The 25,784-nt window shown below is 40.3% G+C and overlaps 1 protein-coding gene across 1 annotated transcript in view; it reads right to left on the bottom strand.

The window, feature by feature from the left end:
• The window catches only part of RGS7BP (regulator of G protein signaling 7 binding protein), a 42,140-nt gene extending 24,274 nt beyond the window's left edge, over positions 1-17,866 (bottom strand). Inside the window, exons 1-2 of the mRNA XM_075136795.1 lie at positions 17,662-17,866; positions 14,745-14,911 (exon numbers count right to left, since the gene is read on the bottom strand). Coding sequence (XP_074992896.1) covers positions 14,745-14,911; positions 17,662-17,820 — 326 coding nt within the window. The 5' untranslated portion in view covers positions 17,821-17,866. The remainder of the gene's footprint in view (positions 1-14,744; positions 14,912-17,661) is intronic.
• Between the last annotated feature and the right edge of the window lie 7,918 nt (positions 17,867-25,784).

Genomic DNA, 25,784 nt, shown 5'->3' on the forward strand with positions numbered 1-25,784 from the left:
TTAGCAGCGTATCCAGTATTTGCAGGTGCTAGTCAGAAAACATTTATTTGAAACGATCAGAATCACAGACCAGAATTTTCTAGATTTGTTCCCACAGAAGTGAATTTTACTGGCTGAATTAACTCAAGGGCGGGCAAGAAGTAAATTAACAGAGGACTATCCAAACTATTCCACTAGAGGGCAAAACTGATTACCCTCACATGGTAAACCTTCTTGGACTTGAACAAAACAGCACTAATACAAGAAATTTTATTCAAACTTGCTCCACTTCAGGTACACCTAGGTGCGTTGGGTGTAGGTGGTGAGTCTTTGGCAGCGGTGACGGCTGCGGGGTGCCCTCGGCGGGAGGAGGTGAGGGGCTGGCCTGTGCCAGACACGGCCGGTTCCAGCCAGTTCCTGCCGGCTCTGCAAGGGCAGGACAGAGCTGAGCCCATCAGCCAAGTGTGTGGCACCTCTTTGAAAACTTATTTTAGAAAAGGGCAGAAAACGCCACAGGGAGAGAGGAAGAGGGAACAAAAAGAGTGAGAAACAGGAGAGAGAACATCAAGGTCAGAGAAAGGAGGAGGAGGTTCTCCATGGCAGAGCAGATATTCCCTGCAGCCTGCAGAGGGGAACACATCAGAGCAGATGGATATTCCTGATGGAACTGCCACCTGTGGACAGCCTATACTGGAGCAGATTTCCCTGACAGGACTGCAGCCTGTGGAGGAGCCCACACTACAGCAGAGGAAAAGTGTGAGGGAGGAAAGAGAGGCAAAGTGGAACTGTTATGGACTGACTGTTATGGACTCCCCATCCTTCCTGCACTGCTTCGGGGGGTAGGTAGAGGAGTCTGGAGTGAAGTTGGGCATGGGAAAGGGCGGGCAGAAAAGGTGTTGTTTTAATGTTTGTCTTTTTGCTTCCCATTACCCAAATTAGTAATTATTTTTATTTTAATTGGCAACAAATTAGGTTACTATTCCCCAAGTCAAGCCTGCTTTGCCTGCAACAATAGTTGGTAAGCAATGTCCCTGTCTTTATCCACCCCCCTCCCTGAGCCCGCAACAGTAGTTGGTAAGCAATCTCCCTGTCTTTATATGCCCCTCCCAGCTTTCTCATTCCTGTTCTTCCTGTTTTCTCCCCATATCCTGTGAGGAGTGAGCGAGCAAGCAGCTGGGTGGGAGTTTGGCTGTTGGTCAAGGCTAAACCGCCACACTAGCTAAGCTTAAAATCCCCAACAGGATACCTCTAAGCACTAAGAATTCCAAGTGAAATTGCACGTGTCTTTAATTATGCTTTTGAGTTATTTTACGATTTTAAAAAAATAAATGCAGGCTTGACAATCAAACCTTTGAGAAACTAAGCCCCCTTTCCATCGTTCTTTCCTTCAGCTGGCTGTCGCTTGCCTTTACTTCAGGGAAATCCGTAAGACCTCTGCACTAGCCAAAGATGAGCTGAACAGGGTCTTTCTCTCTGCACATTATCAGGTTTCCTGTTGAGAAGAGGTGGTGTCACATTAGACAAAAGAAATCTTTGGTGAGCTCTCAAGTTAGCCTTGCTTAGCTCTAGCCTAAGCTGGACAAAAAAAATCTCATAGCCTCACTGCATCAAATTATATGATAGACACTACTAAATAACAGATAAACCCAAACCACGACACAGACCTTCCAGAAAAGATTTGTGCTAACCAAGAAGGAGGCAGTCAGATTAGTTGTATATGCAACAATTCTGAAGTTTCCCAAAGAAATTCCTATTCAGCACCCTGCCTTGTCAACATCTGCAAGCTGTTCTCAAATGAATTTCTCTGATAAATCAGTAGTGAGAGTAGACAGGTCTCTGCCAGCTAAGAGGCTCAAGCCCACATTGCCTCTTATACCTCCATATTGCCTCTTACAACTTGACTGCAGACTCATGCTGCCTATGGATTTCCCCTTTGACTTCAGTTAAGCTTCTAAGTTCTTTAAAATGTCTCTTAATCACTTACTACTCATTAATAAATGTTTTATAAACTCTATCTTTCAAAAGTCCGCAAAACTTAAATGGTAAGAATTCATACCTACATTCCTGTGTAGTTCCTTTGGTTAATAGTTGGAAAGAGAATGTTTGAAAACTATCAAAACAAGTATCTCATGTGGGATGATCTATGAAATTTGTTCTGATCTGTGTGGACAAATAGGGTCAGACTTCCCAGAAAGGCTTGAAAATGAATGAAATGCTTCGGGAATTTGTACTGTACGATTTAGGTCACAACAAACTAGTAACATACGGGATTTAGAAGGAACTCTGCTGCAGGCAAGTGATGCCATCTGCTGTTGACCATCCACAGGACACTAAACCAGATGACTGCTTTGATTTATGACACTTCTCTTTTCCATTTTTTTTTCTGTCTCTAGTATCTACTTTGAATATAAATTTCAATATAAAATTTTTTCCAAAGGGCATTCCGTGAAGTGCTTATGTGATCTGGATACCTGTTACCTGTTTGCAACTTAGATTTCTGGTTTTCTGTATTTCAAAACGAGAAAAACAGAGCAGATGTGAAGAGATGGTAAAATGAGAAGCGGTAAGGAACAATGTATTTGCATTCCCTCAAAAATATGACAAAACACTTTGGTCTAAGGACTATTGAAACTAAAGGAAAAATGTTCTGTAACCTTCACTGGGATTTGGATAAGAATTGCATTAGCAATTACTGAAAAGATCCATACATTCTCATAATCCTTTTTTTTTCTTTTAGTCAAACAATGTGACTGCTACAGTTCTAAACTGGAAGGAAAACAGTCCACCAAGCAGATCATTACTAGGTTGCTCAGAATAAGACAGTATTTGGGATTCTTAATATATCAAATGCTTCTAGGAGTGCTTTGAATAAGTCATTCTTATGCCCCGGAGTATTTTTTTATCTTTTTAAAAACAAATATCCAAATACCTCCATGTAAAAATTCTCCAAGTGAAAAAGAAATTGTGGTATAGTGTCAGTAGAATTATCTCACACAGCCCCACCAGATATTTCACAGATCAAATCTGTATGAATAGTTAAGTTAAAAATCACAGCTGAGAGACTGTGAGAAAACTTGAATGTGTCAAAAAAAAAAAAAACAGAAGAAAGAAATAGATTAGCTTCCTGAAATGTTTAAATTCATATATGGAGAAAGAAATTTTTTAAACCATCTGTTGATAAAATGTGTTCAGGAAGCAGTATTTTAACATAAAAACTTTGCATTTTTTTCACTTCGGATTTTTGAATCCTGCACTAGTCTCCATTTGACTTTGTGAACTGGTGTTACTTTTTTTCCCCCTTTGAAATGCCTATTTCCGCTTGGGAAGCAAGAATGCCTCCACAAAATCTTCCTTGGGTGTCCAGTATCCTGGCTTAGCAGCTGCTAATACAAAGTGTCAGCTTTTCTTTGCTCACCCAATAAATGCAAATTTGTTTTTTTCTGCAACAGGACAGCAGTTTCTTCAACAACTTCGAGCACATAATTTAATATAATATGACAGTATTTGAATTCTTATGCCAAATTCCTACGCTCACAGGAAATGTTCATGCAGAAAGTATTCATATGAAAGATAAGAATAGTAAGGTAAAAAATGGAACATAAGAGAGAAAAAGAAGAACTACAGTGAATAATTGTTCATATACAAATAACCGAGTGCATTATTCTTCTTATAGTTAAAAATTATGTAGAAAATCTAAATGTAGATCTGCAAATGTGTCCAGCAAAGAGGAAATAGTATTCAATAACAGCCAGCACTTCAGTATATGTTTAATTTTAAAACATGAATTTAAACATCATTTAATTGATAGTACTGGAAGGATTCCTGATTAAGGAATGCTTAATTCAATGCTTTGTTCAGATGACACTATAATGCCCAGATAATGGTTTCAAATATTTAACTGTTATGAAACAGAACTATAAAGCAATTAGAAAAACTAGAACAGATTTTACACACCTTATAGTAAATCTGAATTGGATTGGAATGTTCCCTGTGTAAGCCTGACAGATCCGAGATCTCCCTTGCTTGGAGACTGATTTTGCAAGTTTCTGATGATGCTGTTGAAAGCAGTTATCCTTTATCGTTTGGTACTTGACATCTTACTAGAGCAAACCTCCATGCACCGAAGTTCATGATAAATACGAAGTCTTTTCTTAGATGACTGCAGGAAGTCATCTTGACTTGAAGGGCCATGACAGGACATGGGTTGTGAGAAGGACATGCACTTAATCGCATGGTCCTGTCCAATTAACTTAGCAACTGCACTGGCTGATTTCAGTGAGGGGCCCAGAATCAAAATTGTTTTTTCTAATCAGAGAAAAGTGCTTCAGAATGTTGAGAACTACTGAGAATTAGTAAAGATATTTGTTAACAGGAAAATTTCAATTCAAAACTTAAAAAAGGAATTAAGAAATCAGAAGCAAAACCCCAGTATATGTGGAATTCTAAGAGCCCATGTTTAAGTCTTTTTCTAATGCCCAACTTCATTATCTTATGTTCTCTCTTCTCTTAGGATATATGAACATATTGCTAAAATAGTCTGGATTTGTAAGAACTTCAGTGAGAATCAGAAGTAATTTTCTGAAAACAATATAACCAAAGCTATATAGAACCAAGGTAAGTAGAGTGTATAACACTAAAAATTGCAGCCATGTGGGATTTCTTAATCAAATGGTTTTTAAGAAAATGATCAGGAAAGAAGCACATAAGACTCATGACTAAATTCTCAGGTTTGGCCTCAGCTGTGTTTCAGTAGAAATTGAGAGAAGAAAATTACTGAAATATGCTGGTGAGACAGATCTTGAAGCAGTGGGCCTAAATAGGACATAAAGGTGCTCTTCTTGACCGTCTTCGTTACAGGTTAGCGCAACTACAACTTTTAATCACATCTATGAAGCCAGGCATGAAGGTTCAGTATACTTTTTTTCAACAAATGTTTTTTGCAAAATTTTGCCAAGAAAGAAATTCTCTCCCAGAAGTACTGAAATGAAAAAATTATTTCAGATTGGTCTAACATTAATTTTGAATCCATGTAGGCTTCTGTGGTACCCCTAATTTTTGTGGACATAGGGTCATTAGCATGTCATAAGAGACTCATAATTAGCTGCACTTGTAAGTCTTTAAATACCTTTCAAAATTTAGTTCTAAATCCCTTTTTAAAGCACTATTGACATACATATATTAGTATCACTCAGTTTTTTGCTCAGGAAGAGCTTATTGACTGATTCCACTTGTGACATGCCAAGATGCATACAGGAGTTGCTATGTACTGTTATGTGTTAGGGTCTAAAATTCCAGCAAATTGACACTTAAAATCAATTTTTTAAGAAAGAATTTAGAAAAACAATATGATAAAAATGTAATCTTCACATGCTTTGTTTAGGAAACGCTATACCAATAATAAAATAAAATATTTGAATATTATGCCTTCCCTTGAAATACTGAAATATGATGTAAAAGCATTAAATAATATACACAGTATTTTTCAGAGATAGTAAGTACATCTATTTAATAAGTGATTCACCTAAAACGTTAGTGAGAGGTTGAATGAAAGATTTTCAAGACTTTTCCCAAAACATTAAAAAAAAAAAAATTCAAAACATCCATTATGCTTGTTAATCATGTTTATTACAGGAATACCACAGATCTAAAGGTGAGTGGATTGCAGTGGGCTTGCTATAAGTACATTCAGGTCTCTGCCCTGAAGAGTTTCCAAATAGTTAATATGACAGCAGCAAATCTGATATGAATTTTGTTACTGTTTGGAGATGGGCTACGAGGAAAAAAAAGGCAAGAAACAGAAACACTGAAGAAAAGCTATGACACGAGAGAAGAAGGTATGAGAAAATTTGGAGTGAAACAAAGGTAACAGCAACTGTCAAGAAACAGTCAAAACTTACTTAAGTTTTGTGGGCTTTTCAATATCGCTTCTATAGATGTACCTAACAGCTGAATCCTCTGGCTGATTACTCCTTAAGAAAATTGCTTTCACAGAAGTCTGAAAAGGTTTTTAATGTCCAACAGTGATAGCAAGTACTTTGAAGGAAGGACAAAATGGGGCAAGAGAAGGGCATGAAGTTAGAGAATGCCTGCAGAAACACTGAATTGCCTGAACAAGGTCAGCTCTGATGCTGCAGCATTTCTGAAGGGACCCTGCCAATGCAATTCAGTCCCCAAATCTCTCTACATATGGCTACATATTGTTTTCCTTCACTTCAATTTCTGATGTAAAAGGTTTGTATAGCTCAAAACAGGACTGTAAAACAGAGTGGTTATTTCAACCATTGCTACAGATAAATAGGCTTACCTAGGGCTGGAATACTCCATTATTCCTGAGTTAGATTCAGAGAAAAAAAAGCCCTGAAATCTAATTGTAGTGGAACGCTGCTCATGCATAGCAGAGAAGGGCATTCCAGTGAAGGACTTAAAATACAGCAACACCTTACTTTTTGGTATCCTCTTCCAGGCTGGTGTTTCGGACCCAGAATGGAGTGCTGTCAAAAGGCATGTCAAAATGGAAGCCAAACCACCCTAAAGCTGCAGCCTACTTCAACCCCAGAGCAAGGTACTGTGTAGATGAATTTACAGTTCACCAGGCTGAAGATGCAGAATGCTTAAGAATACTCAGCATTTATGCGAGCTCTAAATCTCTGCTCCCCTGGATCTTTATGTGTTTTACTTTCTTAAAACACAGAAAAAAACATGGAAGCAAGGACTAGAATACAAGTTCTCCTTACCAACAAGGAAGTTCCTTAACGGTCTTCTATGTTTACCTGCACCGGCCCTGCTTGAAATCCAAGTACAGGGCAGACCTCTACACCATTTTGCTCCCTTGTGCAGAATACTCTGCCCACTGGATCAGATGATGGCAATAGGCCCTCTCCTTTCCCGCAGTTACCTCACAGCTTCAGGTCATGTCACAGAGGAAAAGCTATGTTGCTCCATGCTTGCCAGGCAGAATATGGCTATTTTGGCGTGATCCTTGAGCACGGGGCAGAGTCCCTGGCTGCTGGGCTGGAACACAGCTTCTCTTCCGTTAGAGAAGCCTTCACGTAAGTGGCAGGCTTACCTGTCTGGCTTATCCAGCATGGGCAGTCCTTGAGCATCTCGGCAGTGGCAGTGCTGCAGTGGGAGGTGCTGTGAATGTGCTAGTTGAGTGTGAGATGGAAGAAAGGGGCAAATAAGTGACTGACAAAAATGATGTCCATCCTACTTTTAGCTCCCACTTTCCCCTCACTGTAGTCAGGGCATTTTTCTGGGACGTAGGTGCAAGTAGTCTAGAAATTAAGTTGACTCGCCTTCAGCTTTGGTTTGTGAGGAGACAAAATTGTCAGTATGTGTTAGGCTCTGAGGATGCTCTGACAGCACCTATGGGATCAAGCTCGTCAGAGCTTGGACAAGCAGTAAGGCCTCACTTCTGCCTGCTGATTAGGTTTACTGTTAAGCAAGCTCTTTGGCTTTGTCAAAACTAAGTTACGCTGTGTCACTGCAGATGTAGAACTTCAGACTTGCTGTTTTGGACATAGAGAAGTAAATGCTAAATTCAATTTTAGGTATGTTTGCCCTTTACTAAATCTAGCCTCCAGTTATGAAAGACAGATCTATAAAGGGAGATATTAATACCTCGTATCTTCAAGTCCCAACTGCCTATTAGAGCACAGTTCCAAAGACAAAGGTACAAAGGAAAAGTGAGTCTGTAGAGGTAAGTTATTTTGAGAACTCTAGCTTTAGTAAGTAACCTTGTTTTCTCCTCCAGTATTTGCTTTCTGAATTCGCCTATTAGAACTTGAGGTATCTGACTTAAATTATTTCTTTTTCAACTTGCAACTTAAATTGAGTAAACAGATTTTATTCTCAACAACAGAACCCACCTTAACTCAGTTCCACAGAAAATGGCCTTAGCTTTTCAACGTCCCTTCCCATCATTTTAGATGCACATGCCTTACATAATTGGGGAAATTTTTGCAAAGGAATCTAGTGAGTACGATGTATGTGTGTCTTATCCTCTTGAGAAAGGAGTAAGCTGTGGTATACTTACTGCATTATGGTGCGCTAATTTGTCCATAAAGAGTATGAACAAACAGTAAGAGTTCACAACATATCCATATCTGAGCTTACTTCCCAAAACATTCCCACGTAAATCAACTCCCATTAGTCAAAAATGGGATTTGAGTTACTGGAACAGGTGCGGTCTCTGATACACGGTAGTAAGTCTGGAGTCACTTCATGACTGAGAAATCAGTGAAGATATTCCAAGCAAAGTGGAACAAACACAGTCAGAATTTGCCCCTAGAATTTGATACGCTCAAAATCGCAAGAAAATTGTAGGCATTTAAGTTACAGTAAATGTTTACACAAGCTGAATGTAAAGGTTGAGGGAAAACGAGACTTTATATGATAAGAATACTCAGTAATGAACTTGCTCCAGATCCTGAAAGCTCTTCTTTGGAGGGAGACAAAGATCTCCCTAACTTTTCTCATTTTGGACAATCCCAGTTAAGTCATCAGGACACCTTGCTGAGTAAGATACTATTTAATGATGGTAAGAATTGTGGGATCTGGCCTGCCAGATTGGAACAACTTACTGAGGTGATTTTAGTATATGCCTGTGAGTGCAAATGGGAAGTTTTATATTTCCAACAGTTTTCAGAAGCGGAGAATCTCAGCATTTTGTACTTACCTAATAGGATTTTTAAGGTCAGATTTTTAAGGTTTTACTCTTTTAAATATCTGCAATATTTTGGCAAAAAATCCCCAAATGAATTCAGGGGGCATTATGCTGTTGGCATTATCATGTATAACAGTATTGATTCTTGCAGTGAATATTGACTGCTTTCTTTGTTTTCTTATATGTCATCACATTATTTTTAATATTTAATGATACTCTCAGCAGGCCACATTCTAGTAATCATAGTGCAATCTCTGTGAAGCACTTACATTATTCTTAATTTTCATCTGGCTGTTGAAACAATGCCAGCTGTAACTGAGGTAGGATACAGGGGCAGTGCCTGTAATTCAGAACTCCAGGGATCAACATTAATATCACTCTCCCCACCTCTGACACATACGCTTAGAGGACAGTACAATGGCAGTGATTGTAAAGACATCTAGGGAGGGCAGAGATCTCCATACATGGTGCTTGATTGGTATCTAGCTTGGGCAGAGCTCTAGTTTGTTGCTCTATCTGCTGGCATTACCTTGTTTTTGATTCATGATTATAAAAATTCTTTCCTGTTGAGCTAAGTGTTGCTACATTTTGTTTCTGCTCAGCTATACTGCCTGCCAGCAATGCTTTATTTAACATCTGCAGTTAAACTGGTTTCTGTTATGTCTGTCTTAAAGCAGCTTTCATTAAGTTATAAGCCTGAAGTCCCCTTCTCTCCTAATTGTAAAACATTTTGCAGCAGTCTTTTTTGTTTGCTTGTGTGCTTTAGAAAGCAGATAATAATTTTAAAGTGTCGTAATTTGGGGAAAATTCAGACAGTTGGCCACAACTGGGTGTCAATAGAATGTTTTAACACAACCTTAGGAACTGATCTAGTATTAATTAGGTCTGAGAAATTACCCTCTATTGCTTATTGAAAAGATCAGAAATCTACTGTAGATTGCAAAGAAAAAAGTATAAATTAAAACTACATACTTAAATCAATGCTATGGTAACATTTTTATGCAGTGTAATAAAGACGTGAATGCAATCAGGATGTGATTTTTAGGTCTACTTCCTTAACTTTTCTTGAACTCACGGGAAGTTACATTAACAACTGTTTTATAAAAGTAACAGGTCCACCTCAACGTCAAATAAGGAAACTTTATCTTGGAATTTTCCCAGTGAGAAGATTTACAGTGACTTTTGTCACAGGCCGGAAGGGACTATTCTAGTCCAACCCTCCTGCTCAAAGCAGTGTCAGCTAAAGCAGGTTACTAAGGACCACGTCCAGTTAAGTTCTGAGTATCTCCAAGGATGGAGACTCCACAACCTCTTGGGGCACCTGTTCCAATATTCTACCAACCTCGCAGTAAAAAAGGGGTTTTAAAAATCTTTAAATCTAATTTTCTGTATTTCAGTTTGTGCCTGCTGTCCTATCACTGGATACTGCTGAGAAGAGTCTGGCTGTGTCTTCTTTATACTATCCCATCATGTATTTTTAATACACATTGATAAGATCCCCTTCCAAACCTTCTCTTCTCCACGCTAAACAATCCCAGGTCTGTCAGCCTCTCCTTGTATGTCAAATGTTGCATGCTCTTTATCATCTTCATGGCCATTGAGTAGACCCGTTCTGGTATGTCCCTTTCTCTTTTCTACTAGGGAGCCCAGAACTGGACACAGTACTCCAGATACGGCCTCAAAAGCGCTGAGTAGAAGGGAAGGCTCAACTCCTCAACCTGCTGGCAACACTTCCTAATGTAGCACAGGAGGCTGTTGGCCCTCTTTGCCACAAGGGCACAGTGCTGGCTCATGTTCGACTTGGTGTTCACCAGAACCCCCAGGTCCTTTTCTGCAAAGTTGCTTTCCAGGTGGTTGGCCCCCCGCCTGTACTAGTGTATGGGTTTATTCCTCCTTAGATTCAGGACTTTGCAACACCAGCCTGAACAACAGAGGACAACCACTTTCAAAGCTGCGCTTACACAGATGTACATTGCCATGCACCTCTGAGCTCCTCACAGAGTTTCATTTCATGCAAAAAAAAGCCACTGTCAACATATATATCAGACTGTCAAAGAAATACTGCCAGTTCTGGTTTCAGTGTGCCAAGCGCACATGGAAGTACTTGCATTATGTAAGCATATCGAGTGCTTGAGAATATGAAAGGGACATTTACAAAAGTGTGCACACAGTTGTGCAAACCTGTATCTTAAAATACAGTTGTGAGTTATCTTTCCGTCTACATCCCAGACTTAGTGTACTTCATCTTTAAAGCTGGCTCTCTATTTGATGACTTCTAAAATATCACGAGTCTTCATCATGCCACAAAGCAGACCCCCTTCCAAAACAGAGATTTGCATTTTTTCCCCCCATCTTCCTATTGTTACAAGTATTTTTCCTTTCTTTTCTTTTGGAAAAAAATCATGCTGACTCATTTTCTTGCTGCTTTACTTTCTCCAGTTTTGACCATGATATCTGATACTGCAAGGGTGCACAATGTAATCAATTTGAGATATTTAATTTCTAGTAAGTTAATACAGCAGAAAATGTAATGAAAGGACCAAACCTTACTCACTTCCTTCAGAAGACATTAAAAATCACTAAGAATTTTTAGTACTACTGCAGTGAGCAGGAACTGACCTGAAGTTCTGAGAAAATCAACACTGAAAGAAGAGTTTACTTGGACTTGCATTCTTAAAAGATCATCAACTAGAACTAGGATATTTCAATTTAAATTGTTTTTATTTATAATCTTTATTCCCTGAAAGCCATGATAATGTTGGTAAACCCAGGCATGCATCTGCTCTTTGATAAAATTTCACCTAGTTCTACAAGAAAAATACGTAAGAGAGCAAGTTAAGAAGAGGATGTAATAGCCGTGAGGCCCTATTAAGTTGGAGACTGAATTTGAAGTTTCCTTTCTCAATAATCTTTTTTTTTTTTTGTAAATTGATTTGTAACATTTTTAAACACACCACAGTGTAAAGATGTCATTATTCAGCCTCAGTATTTTCTGAGTAAAAGACCTTCATATTTAGACAAATCCTGAAATCTTCTGTGAGAACTCGTATTTGTCAGATTGTATTTGTACAAATTGTTCAGATGCAGCCTTTGGCTTGGGAAACCCCTAAACTACTAATTGCTGGGCAGTGGCAAGTATATGAGGGAAGGTATTGTTTTATGCACGGCCTGTTTTTATATGCTTTTTTACAACATCTCTGCTACCAGCAGCTGTCAGATTTGAGCTAGATAGGGTGATACGCTCTGATCTAGTGCAGACTTCACAACATTTTATGTTTCCTTGCTACTTCCTTATCTTTGTCATGATCTCCTTTGTTTTTCTTCCTCTCAGTTTTTAAAATGTAAGTGTGGCTTTCACTTCCTCTGCTTCCCTAGCTGAATCTCCTTTTGATGGCATCAGTGTATACTTTTTCTACAGCTACAACTGCAGTTTTCTCTTCTCGTTCATATTACACCACTGTCCTACTCTGATGTCCCTCTAATATTCCAGAACTGATATGCCCATGATCAAAGTTTTTCCTCCTCATGACTTCTATCCTGTTCAGTTCCTAATGCATTATCTCCACCTCAGCATTTCTTTCCCTTCCCACAATTCCCACATTTTCTTCCAGAGCTGCCTTTCTCAGCTGTAGTGGATCTTTTCCTGTTTCTTTCTTTCCAAGTCCTTGCACCTTTCCTCTTTGTTACCTTCCCTAGTCTTGTAGAACAGGTGAGTTAGGAAGGGAAATAGGTGCCTCTTCTAGCTGCCTGAATCAGGAGTGTGTTTAAGAGTCTTAAATCCTGACGTATCCTTCCTGCTTCAAACAGGAAGCATAAAATGTAGCTGTCTGCTAATTTTCCAAGGAAGACATCAACACAAACAATTAATGAACTTAATGCTGTCCTAGACAGTGATGCCAACTTCTTGAAAGAAACAGCAACAGCTCATGTCACTCAGAGACTAAATGAACATTACTGATGACCTTAACTAATAGAATGCTGGTATGTAATGAAATTTTATAGTCTAGTAACGTAATTAGCTAATTGCTATTATTGTCTCTGGGTGGGAAAGCAACAGGCTTTCTTTAATGAGCTTTGGAAGACAGAATTGGTCATGTTACCCAGAAATTCGCACAGTGCAGTGCTGTGCATTTTGAACTAAAGCAGTGAACTAAATGAGCCTATGTCCCGTCTGCTGTCTACCAGTGGTTTCTGAGCAATACACTACCCTCCTGACTATTTAATACTGAGGATGACTTAATACATTCCTGTCCATAAGTAGATTTCTTCCTGATACTTTTTCTTCCTACCAAATTAGGTTCCCATTCCAGATCCCATGCCATATGTACTACATTGCACTTCCTGCTGAATTAAAGACTGAACCTCTGAGACTACTTATTACTCCTCTCCTTCTATTTCTTATCCACACTGAATGCTTGCTCTGCACCTTCATCTCCCATCTTTCCTCACAGATGCACCAAAACAAGTTAAGTTGGCTTATATGACTTTGCTCAGCTGTAGGAGGGTAGGGATGTGAAGTACATCTTGTAAAATGTTTGTCAAACCAAACAAGTAATTTCTAGAGGGTTTCTAACACCTACCAGTTGTTATGGATATCACATTATTATCACAGTTATTTAAAACAGTTTTTGATTAGCTAAATGTCAATCTCGCAGCAACTGCACAACCTTCAGGACATACCTTCGTGTATGTGACAGACTCCCAACTGTGAAATGATTACTTAAAAAACACTCCATACTTCTAAATGAGCATGTATCGATGGTTTTCTTTAAGGGGGGAAGAAAAAAAGTTAAAAAAATCCAAGTTAAGTTCTGCTGTTCAGATGTATTATTTTGGTTCTGCTATTAGTCTCTCTTTTGAGTCTGAAAGTGCACAAGATCAATTTCACTACTGTTTGCTTCCGCATTTTCAGTGCTACTGTGTTGAGATACTGTACACTGGTTAAAAAGAACTGTATCTTTTGGTTGGTTTGCTGTTTTTTTAAAATTCTCACAGACTTTAGTAACTTAAAAGCACGTATTTTGTTCGAGGAATAAATCAGAGGTTGCAGTATCAATTTAAGAATCTTTGCACAAAATCACATCTGAAAATGTTGACAATTCTACTAAAATGACCAACCAGTATTTTCTTCTGTTTAGTTTGTTAGTGTGGTCTTCCCTTGTATACTAAATCTATGACAGATTTCTTGTATACATTAAAGTGATGAAAGAACTTCAACGGGGATTAGGCAGAGCTGCAAAAAAAGAAAGGTTTCTTCCAGTGGTACACAATGGTTTATGGTGGATAAGGCAGGTGCAGAAAGTTCTGACAAAGTGTAGTCAGAGAGAGACACGACTCAGGAGGTAAATGTGTTAATACAAATGCCCTTGTCATCACACCGTGAAGAACGCACAAATAATTAGACTTGGTGTAAGCAGCATGAATTCCCATTTTGTAAGACACAGATATTATTTATCTTAGTTTACCTTGTACTGAGGCACAGTCTCAAGTATGTGATGATACATTCTGTCACCATGGAAAGGAATGTATATAACGTAGTATCGAAGAATAAATGAAAACATTATCTGCTGGCAAGGCTTCAATCCTCATTTCAACAGAAATAAGGATTTAAAAACATGTAGAATGTAAACACAAGTTTTCACAATAGTATTTGTATTCCCCCCCTTTACATAATTTTCACCTAGTTATTTTTTCATCTAATTTTGTTGAGTCTCTAGTTGCGCGGAGCTAGTTCTCTAATGGTTCAATTAGTCCTTCAACAAAGGACTGGGCAGAAAGTTATTGCTGTTTCACCCTTGAAAGGCAAGGCTTCTCCCTTGATCTTTTTAAGTTGTCTAGTGATACGGAGTAAAATCCTGTTCATCTTACATAAAAGCATCCAGTGAAATCAGTAGGATACCATCTCGGTAAGGGGACCAGGATTTGACCCAAAATTGCACTATCATAAGGATATGAGCATTCTGTAGAATCTGTGGTCATACATCTCTATGCTTAAAACAGAAACACAAGTTAATACTTTTGCTGAAAGCTTCCATAATGTAGTGTTTAGCAAACACGCGCGTATGAGTATAGCTTTAATTAAACATAAGTAGACTCCTACCCAGAAATTGCTGCTAGTTTTTGATGAGCCTGATAGGCCATCTCACATCCTCGAGTTCGAGTTTTGTGCATTTCCGCATGCAGAGATGGACAGGTGACTGAAACATCCCCAATGGAAATGACCAGCTCCCGATATAGAGCCACCTGGGTATTGAACTCCTGGACAAGCTGAAAAACAAAGAGGATTTACTTACATGAGACGTTTAACTACACTGATAAAAACAATCAGGTTTTTAAAAAACATGCCCAATGTAGGGCTTGTTCCTGCTGCTCCCAATTTCATGGCATATGGGATCAAGTGCCCAAGATTTATTAAATGACTAGGGCCTTCATGACAGCTGCCTCTTCTGTAAGCTATAAATGTTCATTTGCAGAAAGTAGGGTTTCTCCTTTTAATCTCTGAAAGTGTTTGAGTTATTAGTCTTAAACATTAAGCAGACAAAAACCCAGCTGTTTTACTAGTAGCATGAGGTTATTTTTTGCTATCATAAAAGACAAAAATATCTCCAGAAATTATTGCCTTTGCTCCTCCTGCTTCCTGATTAACAGCACATTTAGGGATTGGAATGTAGCATTTGCTTTTACACTGGCGATTTTGCTAATTTATTTTGTAATGATTTATGTTCTGTCACTGGCCTCTAACCCAGATTTCAGACTTAAAATTGATCTGGCTGAGAAGATGTACCAGATAGGCACTTTCCAGTTAGGATTCTAGAAAGCACTTTTTCCAATGTGCGTGTGGGGAAAACAGACAAAGAAGTAAATAAACACTTCAACCTTTACAGAAATCTAGTATCAAGCAGGTACACATGAATGCTATTGGATAAATGGGTAACTTTTACAGTGATGGAAAGATTGTTATTGTTTAGTTCCACTGATCATGTTCATGGGATTATATTTTAAGGAAACGAAGCATTTGCTGTCTTCTGAAAGAAAGCACATCAGGCCATTTCCTGCACATGGTGGCGGGGGTGGAAGGCAGGGAGCAATAGAACAGAATATTTATTTAGCTGTGTTTTCCTAATTTGACCTCAATTTCCAAACTACATATAACAAGAGTAACTGCTCATAATTCTGCAGCCATCATTACCACCAGGAGTTCAACATATCCCAACATACAAGCATGCTAAAAACCTAGATTCTACCAGATCTACTAAATTTTAAAGTCAAGTCCTCAAATTCTCATACTCAGAAAAGAAATGAGTCGCTTCTCCTGCAGCATTACATTCTGACTCTTCATACACCCCACTGAAATTACTCTGTATAACTGAGAACTAGTATCGGGACCCGTTTTTTGGCCGTGCTTTCTTAAATGTCATTGTAAGAGTCACAAATAGGTTTCTCTGCTTCTGGGGCAGCAAAATAATCCCAATGCATTCCAGTACACAGGCACCGTCCCACCCCCAAACCACAAACAAAGTCAAAACCACACACCAAACAAAGCCCTGGCCACAATATTTGCTAAACCTGGCTTCAACTCTCATTCTGTAGCTTAAGACAATGAATGAAAAGCATGGAGAGAAAAAAAATTGTACTACTTTGGGTCATAGCGTAATTACTCTGCATTAAGAAAAAGAGAAAAGTGTCTCATCCTGCAGCTGGTAAGTGGTCGTGCCACACACATTTTGCCAGTTCTCACCTGACATCCCCTGTCTAAACAGAGGACACATTCAGCCACCTCAACATTGCCAAGGAAAACAAAACAACACTGATGTTGCAGCACTGAGACAGAGAACAAGAAAAAAAACCATTGGTTTTATCTCCTGAATCTTACTGCATCTTGACAACCCATCTGTAAATCGTATTTTATTTCTAATCAGTGAATTCTACAAAGCTAGCACTTCTGTTTAATTAACCACATTATGCTGTCGGGAATGAGAAAAAAGGCAGGACCCAACAGGATCCACTTGTTGGATATATTTATAGAGCTACTGTGGCAGCTTTTGTTCCTTGGTGCACTGAGAGTTGCTCCTGATTTTGAAATGTCAGAGTGGGTATCTGCCAGCACAATTTGCAGTATTAGATGAGAAAAACTGCCAGAATCCAGCAGAACAGAAGTAGCAGGTACATTTCCAATGCTACTGGACAGAGCTATAGCAAGATCCAGATTTTCCAAGTAAAGTAGCAGCAACTTCATTTTTTTTCTATTTCTGTCATTAGTTAACGGAGCAATTTTGGGGCCCAGTGTCCAGCTGACTGTAGCTCAAGGAGCTAGATATGGGGTATATGGCGCTGTTTGGAGGAAAGTGTCAGGATCCAAGCATTTGGAATGTGAATGGAGAAAAATGTCATACCATAATGTGACAGTCCAAAAATAACATGGATGCAGTTGCTTGATCTGAGGTTTTACAATTGCACCCAGCTACTCCGGGGAGACTGGAAACAGGTACCACGTACGTCAGAGAGAGAATTTCAGGGCCTCAAATTCTGAGTCCTGTTTTAGAAGGATTTTAGGGCAGGAGTGTGGTTGCTGCACAAGACAGGCAGCCCAGAGAGCAGTGATGCAGTGGAGGCAACTATTTACCTATTTAGGCTTCACTGAGTGCAAGTCTGGGGACAGATTTGGCCGGATCCAGCAAAAAGCAACTCCAGCTGCTTGGCAGCGCCGCGAAGGCGGCGGGTGCTGGGGCGAGGGCTCCTGCTGCTGCAGGACCCGGCGCTCGGCTCCGGTCCCCGCCCTGACTGTCCGGCAGTACCCGGCCGGCTCCCACAGGTCTCGTTTTCCCTCCCCCCTCCCGCCTTTGAGCCGCTGCGAGTTAGGGTACAGGGCAGCACCCCCGACGGGGACTGCAGTTTTAAAAATAGTGCAACTGCACGTGATGAGAATAGACAAGCTGGCGGGAGGAGCGGCACCGCCGCCGGCGACGAGAACACTCGGAAACGACAAAAATTAAGGCAAGCCCATTTCTGGTACCCACCATCTTGCAGTCATCCAGGGCTCTCTGGGTCTGGTAGGCGCTCTCGGAGCCGCTGCCCCGGCGTTCACTGTCGCGGCCGTGCGGCGAGGTCTTGCTGCCCTGGAAGATGGAGGCGGCGGAGCGGGGGCGCTTCCTGCGCCCGCTCGGTGCAGAGCTCATGCACACGCATCCGCCGCGCGGAGCCCCCCGCCGCGCGGGGCCCCGCGGGCGCGGGCAGCGCCTTCCGCCGCCGCCGCGGCCGCCGCCGCCGCCGCCCCGAGGAGGGGTGCGGGCCCGCGCCGCTCGTCGCCTCGGCCCGGCCGGCACCGCGCCGCTCACGGCAGCGAGCGCGGCTGCTGTGGGCGTTAGCCTGGCGCCTGCGGGAGAGCCCGGGGAGCGCCCTGCAGCATCGCCTCCGCTACCGCGGGGAGAGGCGGAGGGGCTGGCGCCTTCCCTCCTTCAGCAGCATGTCAGTCCCTGCGGAACCGCCCCGCCGGTGGCATGCTCTGCCGTCCTCCTTCCCGCAGCCGGCGGGGGGGCGAGCGCGGCCGTTCCCCGCGGAGAAGGGCTCCCATCCAGCGGCCGCCGAAACCTGCCCGATGCACCCGGCGGGGGAGCCCGCCCCGCCGCGCCACTACGCGCTCCCCCGCGGCGCGTCTCGCCGGGCCGCCCGCCGGGAGCCGCTCGGAGGGGACGGCGGGTCGGCGGGGCCCGGCAGGCTGACGCCGTCAACAGCGCACCGCCCCCACAGGGCGGGAGCGCTAGCGGCAGCCGCCCCCCGGGCCTCGCCGTCCCCCGAGCCCGCCAGCGGGGGCCCCTCGCCCGGCCGCCCGGCCGCCCGCCGCGGGAGGCGGGTCAGCGCCGGGGCGAAGCGCCCTGCCGGTGCGCGCCCCAGGGAGGAGCAGCAGCAGCCGCAGCGGGGGCCACCGGCGGGCCGCCGGGGCAGTTTTCCCACGGGCGTTAGCACATCGCCCGTCCAGCTTTTGCCGAAGTTGATGCTAATCTTCAAGAAGCTTACTTAGAAAATATTTTTCTGTTTATTTCTGTTGTATCTATTAACCAGTGACTTGCTCAAATTTGTTTTCTTTCAGTAAAATACATGTTACTTTGGGGCTCTAAGAAAAATGTTTGGAGGGTGTAATGCAACTACGCTGTAGATTGCATTTGTTCATTGTAGAAAAAATTTAATAATAATCGATAGGAGAAATTGTTTCCTCTGTACTCCAGCACGACAGTGCAGTTGCAGTTCACCAGGCTGATGCTCACAGTCCCCCCAGGCCTTGGGCACCAGCCCCTCCAAAGCAGACGGCCGTGGGGCTGTGCCCACACTGCATCTGCAGCCATGCTCCCCAGGGCCCCTTGGGGACTGCACTGCCCCAGGGCGAGCTACGGCCTGGGTCGGCTTCAGCTCCAGGGCTGGTCCTGTTCCTCTCTGTAGCCAGGTAGCTATGGCTGTTTAGCTCACTTCTGGTATAATTTTATTTCTTCAGGACATTAAATAAAAGTTTTTTATGTTTCAGTAATGTTCTGGATACCAAGAGAACGCCAAATGCATCACACATAGAAACCCAGCCTTGCCAAGGAGCTTGAATATGCCAGCGATGGCACTCTGGCAGGTTGAGGGCCTCTTTTCAGGCTGTGCTGAGCATTACTGTAACACAGACACCCTGGTACCTACCTGGGTCTGGATGTAGCCTATTAGTCTACTTTGAAACTCTTTTTAGATATTGCCTGCTATTTTCCCAGAAATGGAAGCTACTGGATATGTGTTAGTGTTGATGGGTTTGCAGCGCTTGCAAGCACTGTCATCACTTTAGGTAAAACTAAAATGACCTTGTAATTATAAGGTTACCATTGTAAACATACTGGTAGATCTTCAGAATCCAGAGCAGCAAGAACTTGCAGTTTGCAAGTGCCATTTTAAGGACACTATATTTTTTTTTCGTAGTAAACTTAATTCTATTACTCATAGGAAATAAATGTTTGAATTTGGTGCTGCATAGACACAAGCTTTGAGCCAGGACATCATATTGCTTCCATATACAGAGAAACGATTACCTAATGACAAGCAGAATATTTCAATACTGGCAAAAAGCAAAATGAACACATCTCCTCACATCTGTATAGAACAAAACATACATATTTGTAAAGGGAAATTCAAACATAGTACTATGCCACATCAGTGCTAGTGTTTCAGTCGTTGCTCATGTATCATTTTAGTCCTATGTTCTAGTCTTATTTCAGTCTATTTCAGGTCGTACTAAGAGCTACTTTAATAGCAATAATGAACTAATACTAATACTAAACCCAAGAACAATAACAATAAATCTACCAAAGAGTGCAGCGTATTTGCTTGTACATTACCTGTCTTGGCTGAAGTTCTGGTCCCCTGAAGTCAATGCCAGAAGTCCCACTGACTTTTAAAAAAGGTTGGAAATTAGTTCCTGGTGATATATTTGCCCTGTATAAAGCTGAGTCACAGCTGAGTTTTGCCCTTCAGCCAACATCTGGAACAGTTTTGAAGTCCCAGAGACCTACAGCGTGTTCACTCCTGATTGTATCTTCAATATGTCCACATTTCGAAGTAGATCTAGTGATTCTTTCTGTAATTTATAAGACTGCATGTTTTCATAATTCTTCCCGCTGACCTCTGAAATCATCGTGGAACATGATGAATTTGATGGCACCCCGGTGTTATGTTGGAGAAGCAGGAGTGACAGGGAACGAGTCAGTCTGGGATGCATAAGAAACAATGATTTTTGTAGGCATCCCAGTTCTCTGGCTGGGGGAAGAGCTCCAAGCTAAGCCACCAAATGCTGTGGCACGGCAGGCAGCGGGAGCAATACGACTCAGTTTGAAAATATATACCACCAGGAGACAAAATGCTTTCTTGAGAAAACAGAGGTATATAGGCTGCAACGCTTTCCTGAAAAGAGAGACACATGATTCTTTCCTCTTGGCTGAACTAGAATTCCTGTCACAAATGTCACAAATTCTAGCTTCGTCTCTTGATGTTTAATGGATTGCAATAAGCAGGGGCTTGTTGCTCCCTCCCGCAGCATCCTCTCAAGACCATGGTTAAGTGACCTTGAAATAAATTAAAAGAGTACATTTGGCTGTTACATAGTCAAATTCTTTGGCAACGCCAAAGCTCATAATGAAATAAAAGTGAATATGTAGGCTTTGCTATACCTAGCCTATATTCTAAAATTCTAAAAAATGAACTGAGATCAACTTTTTACTTGGGAGTCTTTCTTGTTCCATTTTGTTGTAATCTTTGTCTAATCCATTTATTTCTCTGGTTGTTGGCTTCTGGTAAGGTGAATAGAATGTAATGGACTAGGTAAGTTATGAAAGAGATACTGATTAGCTGAGAAATGTGAGGAGATGTCTTCGGAGGAAAAAAAAAAGGCAGGCAAAAAGAGGCAAAGGAATAGAGAAGGCAAATAGGCTATTTCTGTAGAAAGAGATACAGAGAGAGAAGACGAAACCCAGAAACAGGTACTGAAGAAAATAAAGGAAAGTAAATCTGCATGATCTCCTTAGGACAGAAAAATAAAATACAAGTTTTAAAGTTAGATTGAAAATGAAAACTTAAGAATAACAACAGAGACTTTTTCACATTTCTTTAAAATATTTTCTTTAAAGAAAGTGAACTGATTCTCTTTCTAAGTAAATACGGTACACTTTAAACAGAGCACAAATTTATTCCCTGGAAATGCAGGGTCAGATCAGTGTCTGGAGGTAAAGTACTCGGGTTTTGTATTAGGCTTCCTATGGAGTAAAACTGTTTAACTCTCATAAATAACAATGTAATAGTGCATTTGAGAATCACAGCTTCAGCAGCCATTTCTCTTTCATGAATCATTTCCTACAGGTTGGGAAGTTATGGAAAGGAGTGCCACAGGAGGCACTATTCTGGCCTGGTTCCATGAATAAGTCTTTTATGTGTCCTCGGTGTTAGCCTTCCTGACTTCAGAGATCCTCCAGCAGTGGCAGCTCCTGCACCCCTTCTCCTCAGCCTGTGCTCAGTGCAGGGCTTACCAAGTCGAATAATTTTGTAGCAAAGATTGCACATTAGTATATTTTTAGTGTTTGTTAGTCTAATACCAAGATATAGAAAAACATTATACTTAGTCTCTTTAGAAGTCAATACAGTGTTTTTGACCCCAAATACAGTAATTGAGTCTTCTTTTTAAATGTCTAAAAATAATGTACATAGATACTCCACAAAGCAAACAAAAACATCCCCATCCTGTGAAATTTATAGCCACAGTTCAACAAAGACAAGCAGTATATTAGATGAGATGATTGTAAAGAAAATAGGAACATTTTTCTAAGTTCTGTTGTGTCAGTCTCAACAATTTCCAAGTTTACTTAGGAAACTAATGTCCACACAGTGTATTAGCAGTGGAGATGCTGAGGAAGAGGCTTACTTTGCTTGCAGTCACTAGAAGTTTAAAAAAAATGCAGTCATTAGTGAGTCCATCTGTAGCTGTCAGCCCAATATAGGCATGTTGCTCCTGGTTATGAATGCATGAAATAACATGCCTAAGCTAGCAAATATGTCAAAATGGCTTAGTGTGCTTTACTTGCCTTCTCTGTAAGTGTTGCAAAAGCCTGTTTTTGACACTTAAGTCATGCCCTGAGGATGCTACAGATTATTGATGTGAGATTTTTGGCACTTAAGAACTATTGTATTCCTTAAATCAGAGAATGAAAGAAATTCTAAATCAGATAATCCAGGATATGTTCCCACCTTCCCTATTTCCCTTACAACATGTATTTACGTATGTAATTCCACATGGGTTTATATGGAAATAGCTGTGGGAGCACTCAAATAGCTAGACAACTAGGTGTTTCAAATTTATCTAGATTTGCCCAACACAATATAGGATTTAATGACAAGGAAATCTAAGAAAATGGCTCATACAACTAGATATTTTTTGCTTTCTCCTCTATAATTTTTTTAAACATAACATCATTACTAACATAATGCTAATGCTATCAGCACGTCTGTTATTACAGAAGAAAACAAATGCCTACTTTAAAAAAATAAACAGTAGCATAACAAATCTTCAAACTGCAGAAATTAAGAATTACTTCTGAAAAGAACAAGGCTAACATCAGTTTCTCATTATGAAGGTATCAATTGCATAATTTACCTTCAGCTCTAGTGTAGTCAATAGAATAGAGAATTATTGCAATAAATAAATATAAATTTGCCTTACCATTATCTTTTTTATGATAGAAAATCTGACATAAAAACAAAGTCACACAATGAATGGAAGCTAAAAAAGATGACTGATAAATCTTCCTGTAAATGTCTGCAAAAAAGCCAAGAAAAAATATCTTTAAGGTCATAAAGCACAAAAACCTAAATAATTTAAAAATACTTATAAGAACTAAACAAGTTAAGTTTTATGATATTATTTAAATTTCTTATGAATAACAAGTCCTATGACAAATTTCGTAAATGACTGGGTAGTAAAATATCAGAAGAAAGTCTTACACATAATAAGTCTGTACATTATTTATGGAATGGTGAAGATTAAACTCTTTAAGTAAAACATTGCTATTATTAAAAGTAGAATAGGAACAGCTATGGAAAAGAAAACACCATGGATTTGTGAGGAGCAGTAAGACAGAGGAGTGAGAGAATACAGCTCTAGCCAAATAGATGTTCAAGAAGTTAATGTCTATATATGTATCAGTGCTTTGCGACTTAGAAAATGCAATGTTTGGCATATAGTGGTTTAGAGACTGCTTCATGGATGCATAGGGGAAGTATGTGGGGTTTGTGTTTTTATATTAAATGTATAAATTGCAGTCCTCTGTGTATTCAGGGAATATATACTTAATTCAAAAAAACAAGTATTATCTTTTGAGAATAACACATAAACACTGAAATGAAATAATCTTCATCCCCCTTACCCCTACAGGAAAAATGCCTCGACCAATACAGAGGCCCTCCACTTCATCTTCAGGAATGTTTTAAAAAGTCATTTGCTTTATAGAAGTGGAATAGATGGCAAAATTCATAGTCATTATCATGTCCATGGTTGTTCTGTAGACCCATGTGGTTACTAGAAATAAAAGTCCTATACAAAATTTCTGGTTTAGTCAGTATGAGGAATGGTTTGCCGCTGTGTCTATACTGTCTCCTAGTGACATGGTTCAGATGCTCAGCAATGGAATAGCAGGCAGCATAAACTATACCAACGAGAGGAATCTTGCTAGTCGGCTACATGAATACATTTTTTTAAGAAAGATTATTTTTATAATATTTCAGCTGTTCTCTTTCGAGATTTTAAAAAGCAAAGGTCCCATAACACTTAAAGAAGGACAAATATTTTCAGATTTCAAAAGCAAGTCAAGGATAGTAAAACTTCACTACTGTATCTAACACAAATACAGCACAAGAATTATGCTGTTAAAAGGAATAATCCAAATATAACTCTCAGAGCTAGTGACCTAATGAAAATCTGGAAACTAAATCAGACTGGACACACAGGCTTATTCAGTTTGACAAATTCTGTTTGTGTTGTAAGAAAATACAACTCAAAATTAGTAAACTCATTGGAGGCGGCAGTACTCTGAAACCTCTTCTGTTTGCCATCTGAATTGGGCCTTTGTGAAAAAGCCTTTACTACTACTTTACTACTTTACTTCACTACTATCTCTGCTCTTCTGCCTGTCCTGATAACTATTCACTAGCTACATGTTTGAAAGAGGTATGTAGCCCTACAAACCAAACTTTGACTTCAATTTCAGTTATTCTGTTGTTGCACACTTCTGTTAAATAGTTGGAAGAGATGCAACATTGATTTTTAAAATTATCATTACTTCACTTAGGAATTAATGTTTTATGGAAATGAACAGAAATAGATCACATCCTCTTAAGAGCCATCATCTGGACTGTTACTCTGCAGGTTCAGTACATTTTCACATTTGAAAGATTATTTTAATAACCACGTTTTCATATTTTCTTTAAATGAAAGCTTAAATCACACGGAAAATTATGTGGTTCCCATGTAAGTGTCGTTACAGCACACCACAAACAATGACACAGCCTCCTTGTGGTACATTTGTGGTGTGCTACATCTACACTTGCGGCAAGTGCAGCACAGTTCATTTTTACTTGAAAATGCAATATGGGTTGGATCAAATGATCCGTGATTTCAGCGAGGAAACTTGAGCTCTTGTTGTGCCTTACAAGCTTTTTAGCCTTGCTGCTCTGAGTAACTGCACCGAAATTAAGCCATTCTTAATAGAAACATACACTGCCAAGTGCTTTTGTTGTGCTTGTCCTTAATCAGTTATCAACCTGCTTTCACCAACTCATCAACCTTCTAAATTCACATGATTTTTAAATTTCATGGGTATAATTTTCAACTCAAAACAAAGCAAACAAAAACTGTCATTGTTCTTGAAGAATGCTGTGCACTTCTGAGAATCTGGCTGTGCATGTGTGACATACAAGGACAGTAATGAGGACCTTCCTTTTTTGCTTTCCTGACCTTTAAATATTGCATTATTTTTCTAAAAATCTAGAAAAGGATTAAGAACAATGGTGCTGCCTGATATTATTCCAAGGACATTCACTGAAAGCAGGGAGAGTTTTAAGGAAAACTAGAACTGAAGAAACTATGGAATTTAAGAATATGAAAAATAGAATATGAAAATCAACCAGAAAAGAGCATACGATTATCCATATGAAAGCAAATGAAAGTTTTTTTTTTCTCCTGGTATTTTAGAATGGTAGAATGGTGGCTTTTCAGAAGATACTGTCCAGGATTTCCAGTTTTGTTGTTTTATTATATGCCCAATTCTACAAACTGTAGTGAGTTGAAGATTGCTTTAATTTTCTCTCTTTACCTGTGCAGAAAGTTTGGTAAGCCTTATTGTGGTGTGGTTGTGCTGGTTTGCTGCTGTAGGCTTGCAGTGTTACCTTATTAGTTGGTTGTGGAGACAATGGAGAGATTCATAAGTAAGAGAAGTGGCCTTCTGCTTGTGGTGGCAGCTGCATTGCTTGGAACCTGAGAAGCACCAGGATGAAGGCTCTGGCGAGCAACTTCCATCTCCTCTAATTCTTCCTTCTCCTTTCTGCTTTGCAGATGACAGAATGAAGAAGAACCCTTTCT

This window comes from Calonectris borealis, chromosome Z, assembly GCF_964195595.1.
Source record: "Calonectris borealis chromosome Z, bCalBor7.hap1.2, whole genome shotgun sequence".
In the NCBI taxonomy this organism is placed as follows: Eukaryota; Metazoa; Chordata; class Aves; order Procellariiformes; family Procellariidae; genus Calonectris; species Calonectris borealis.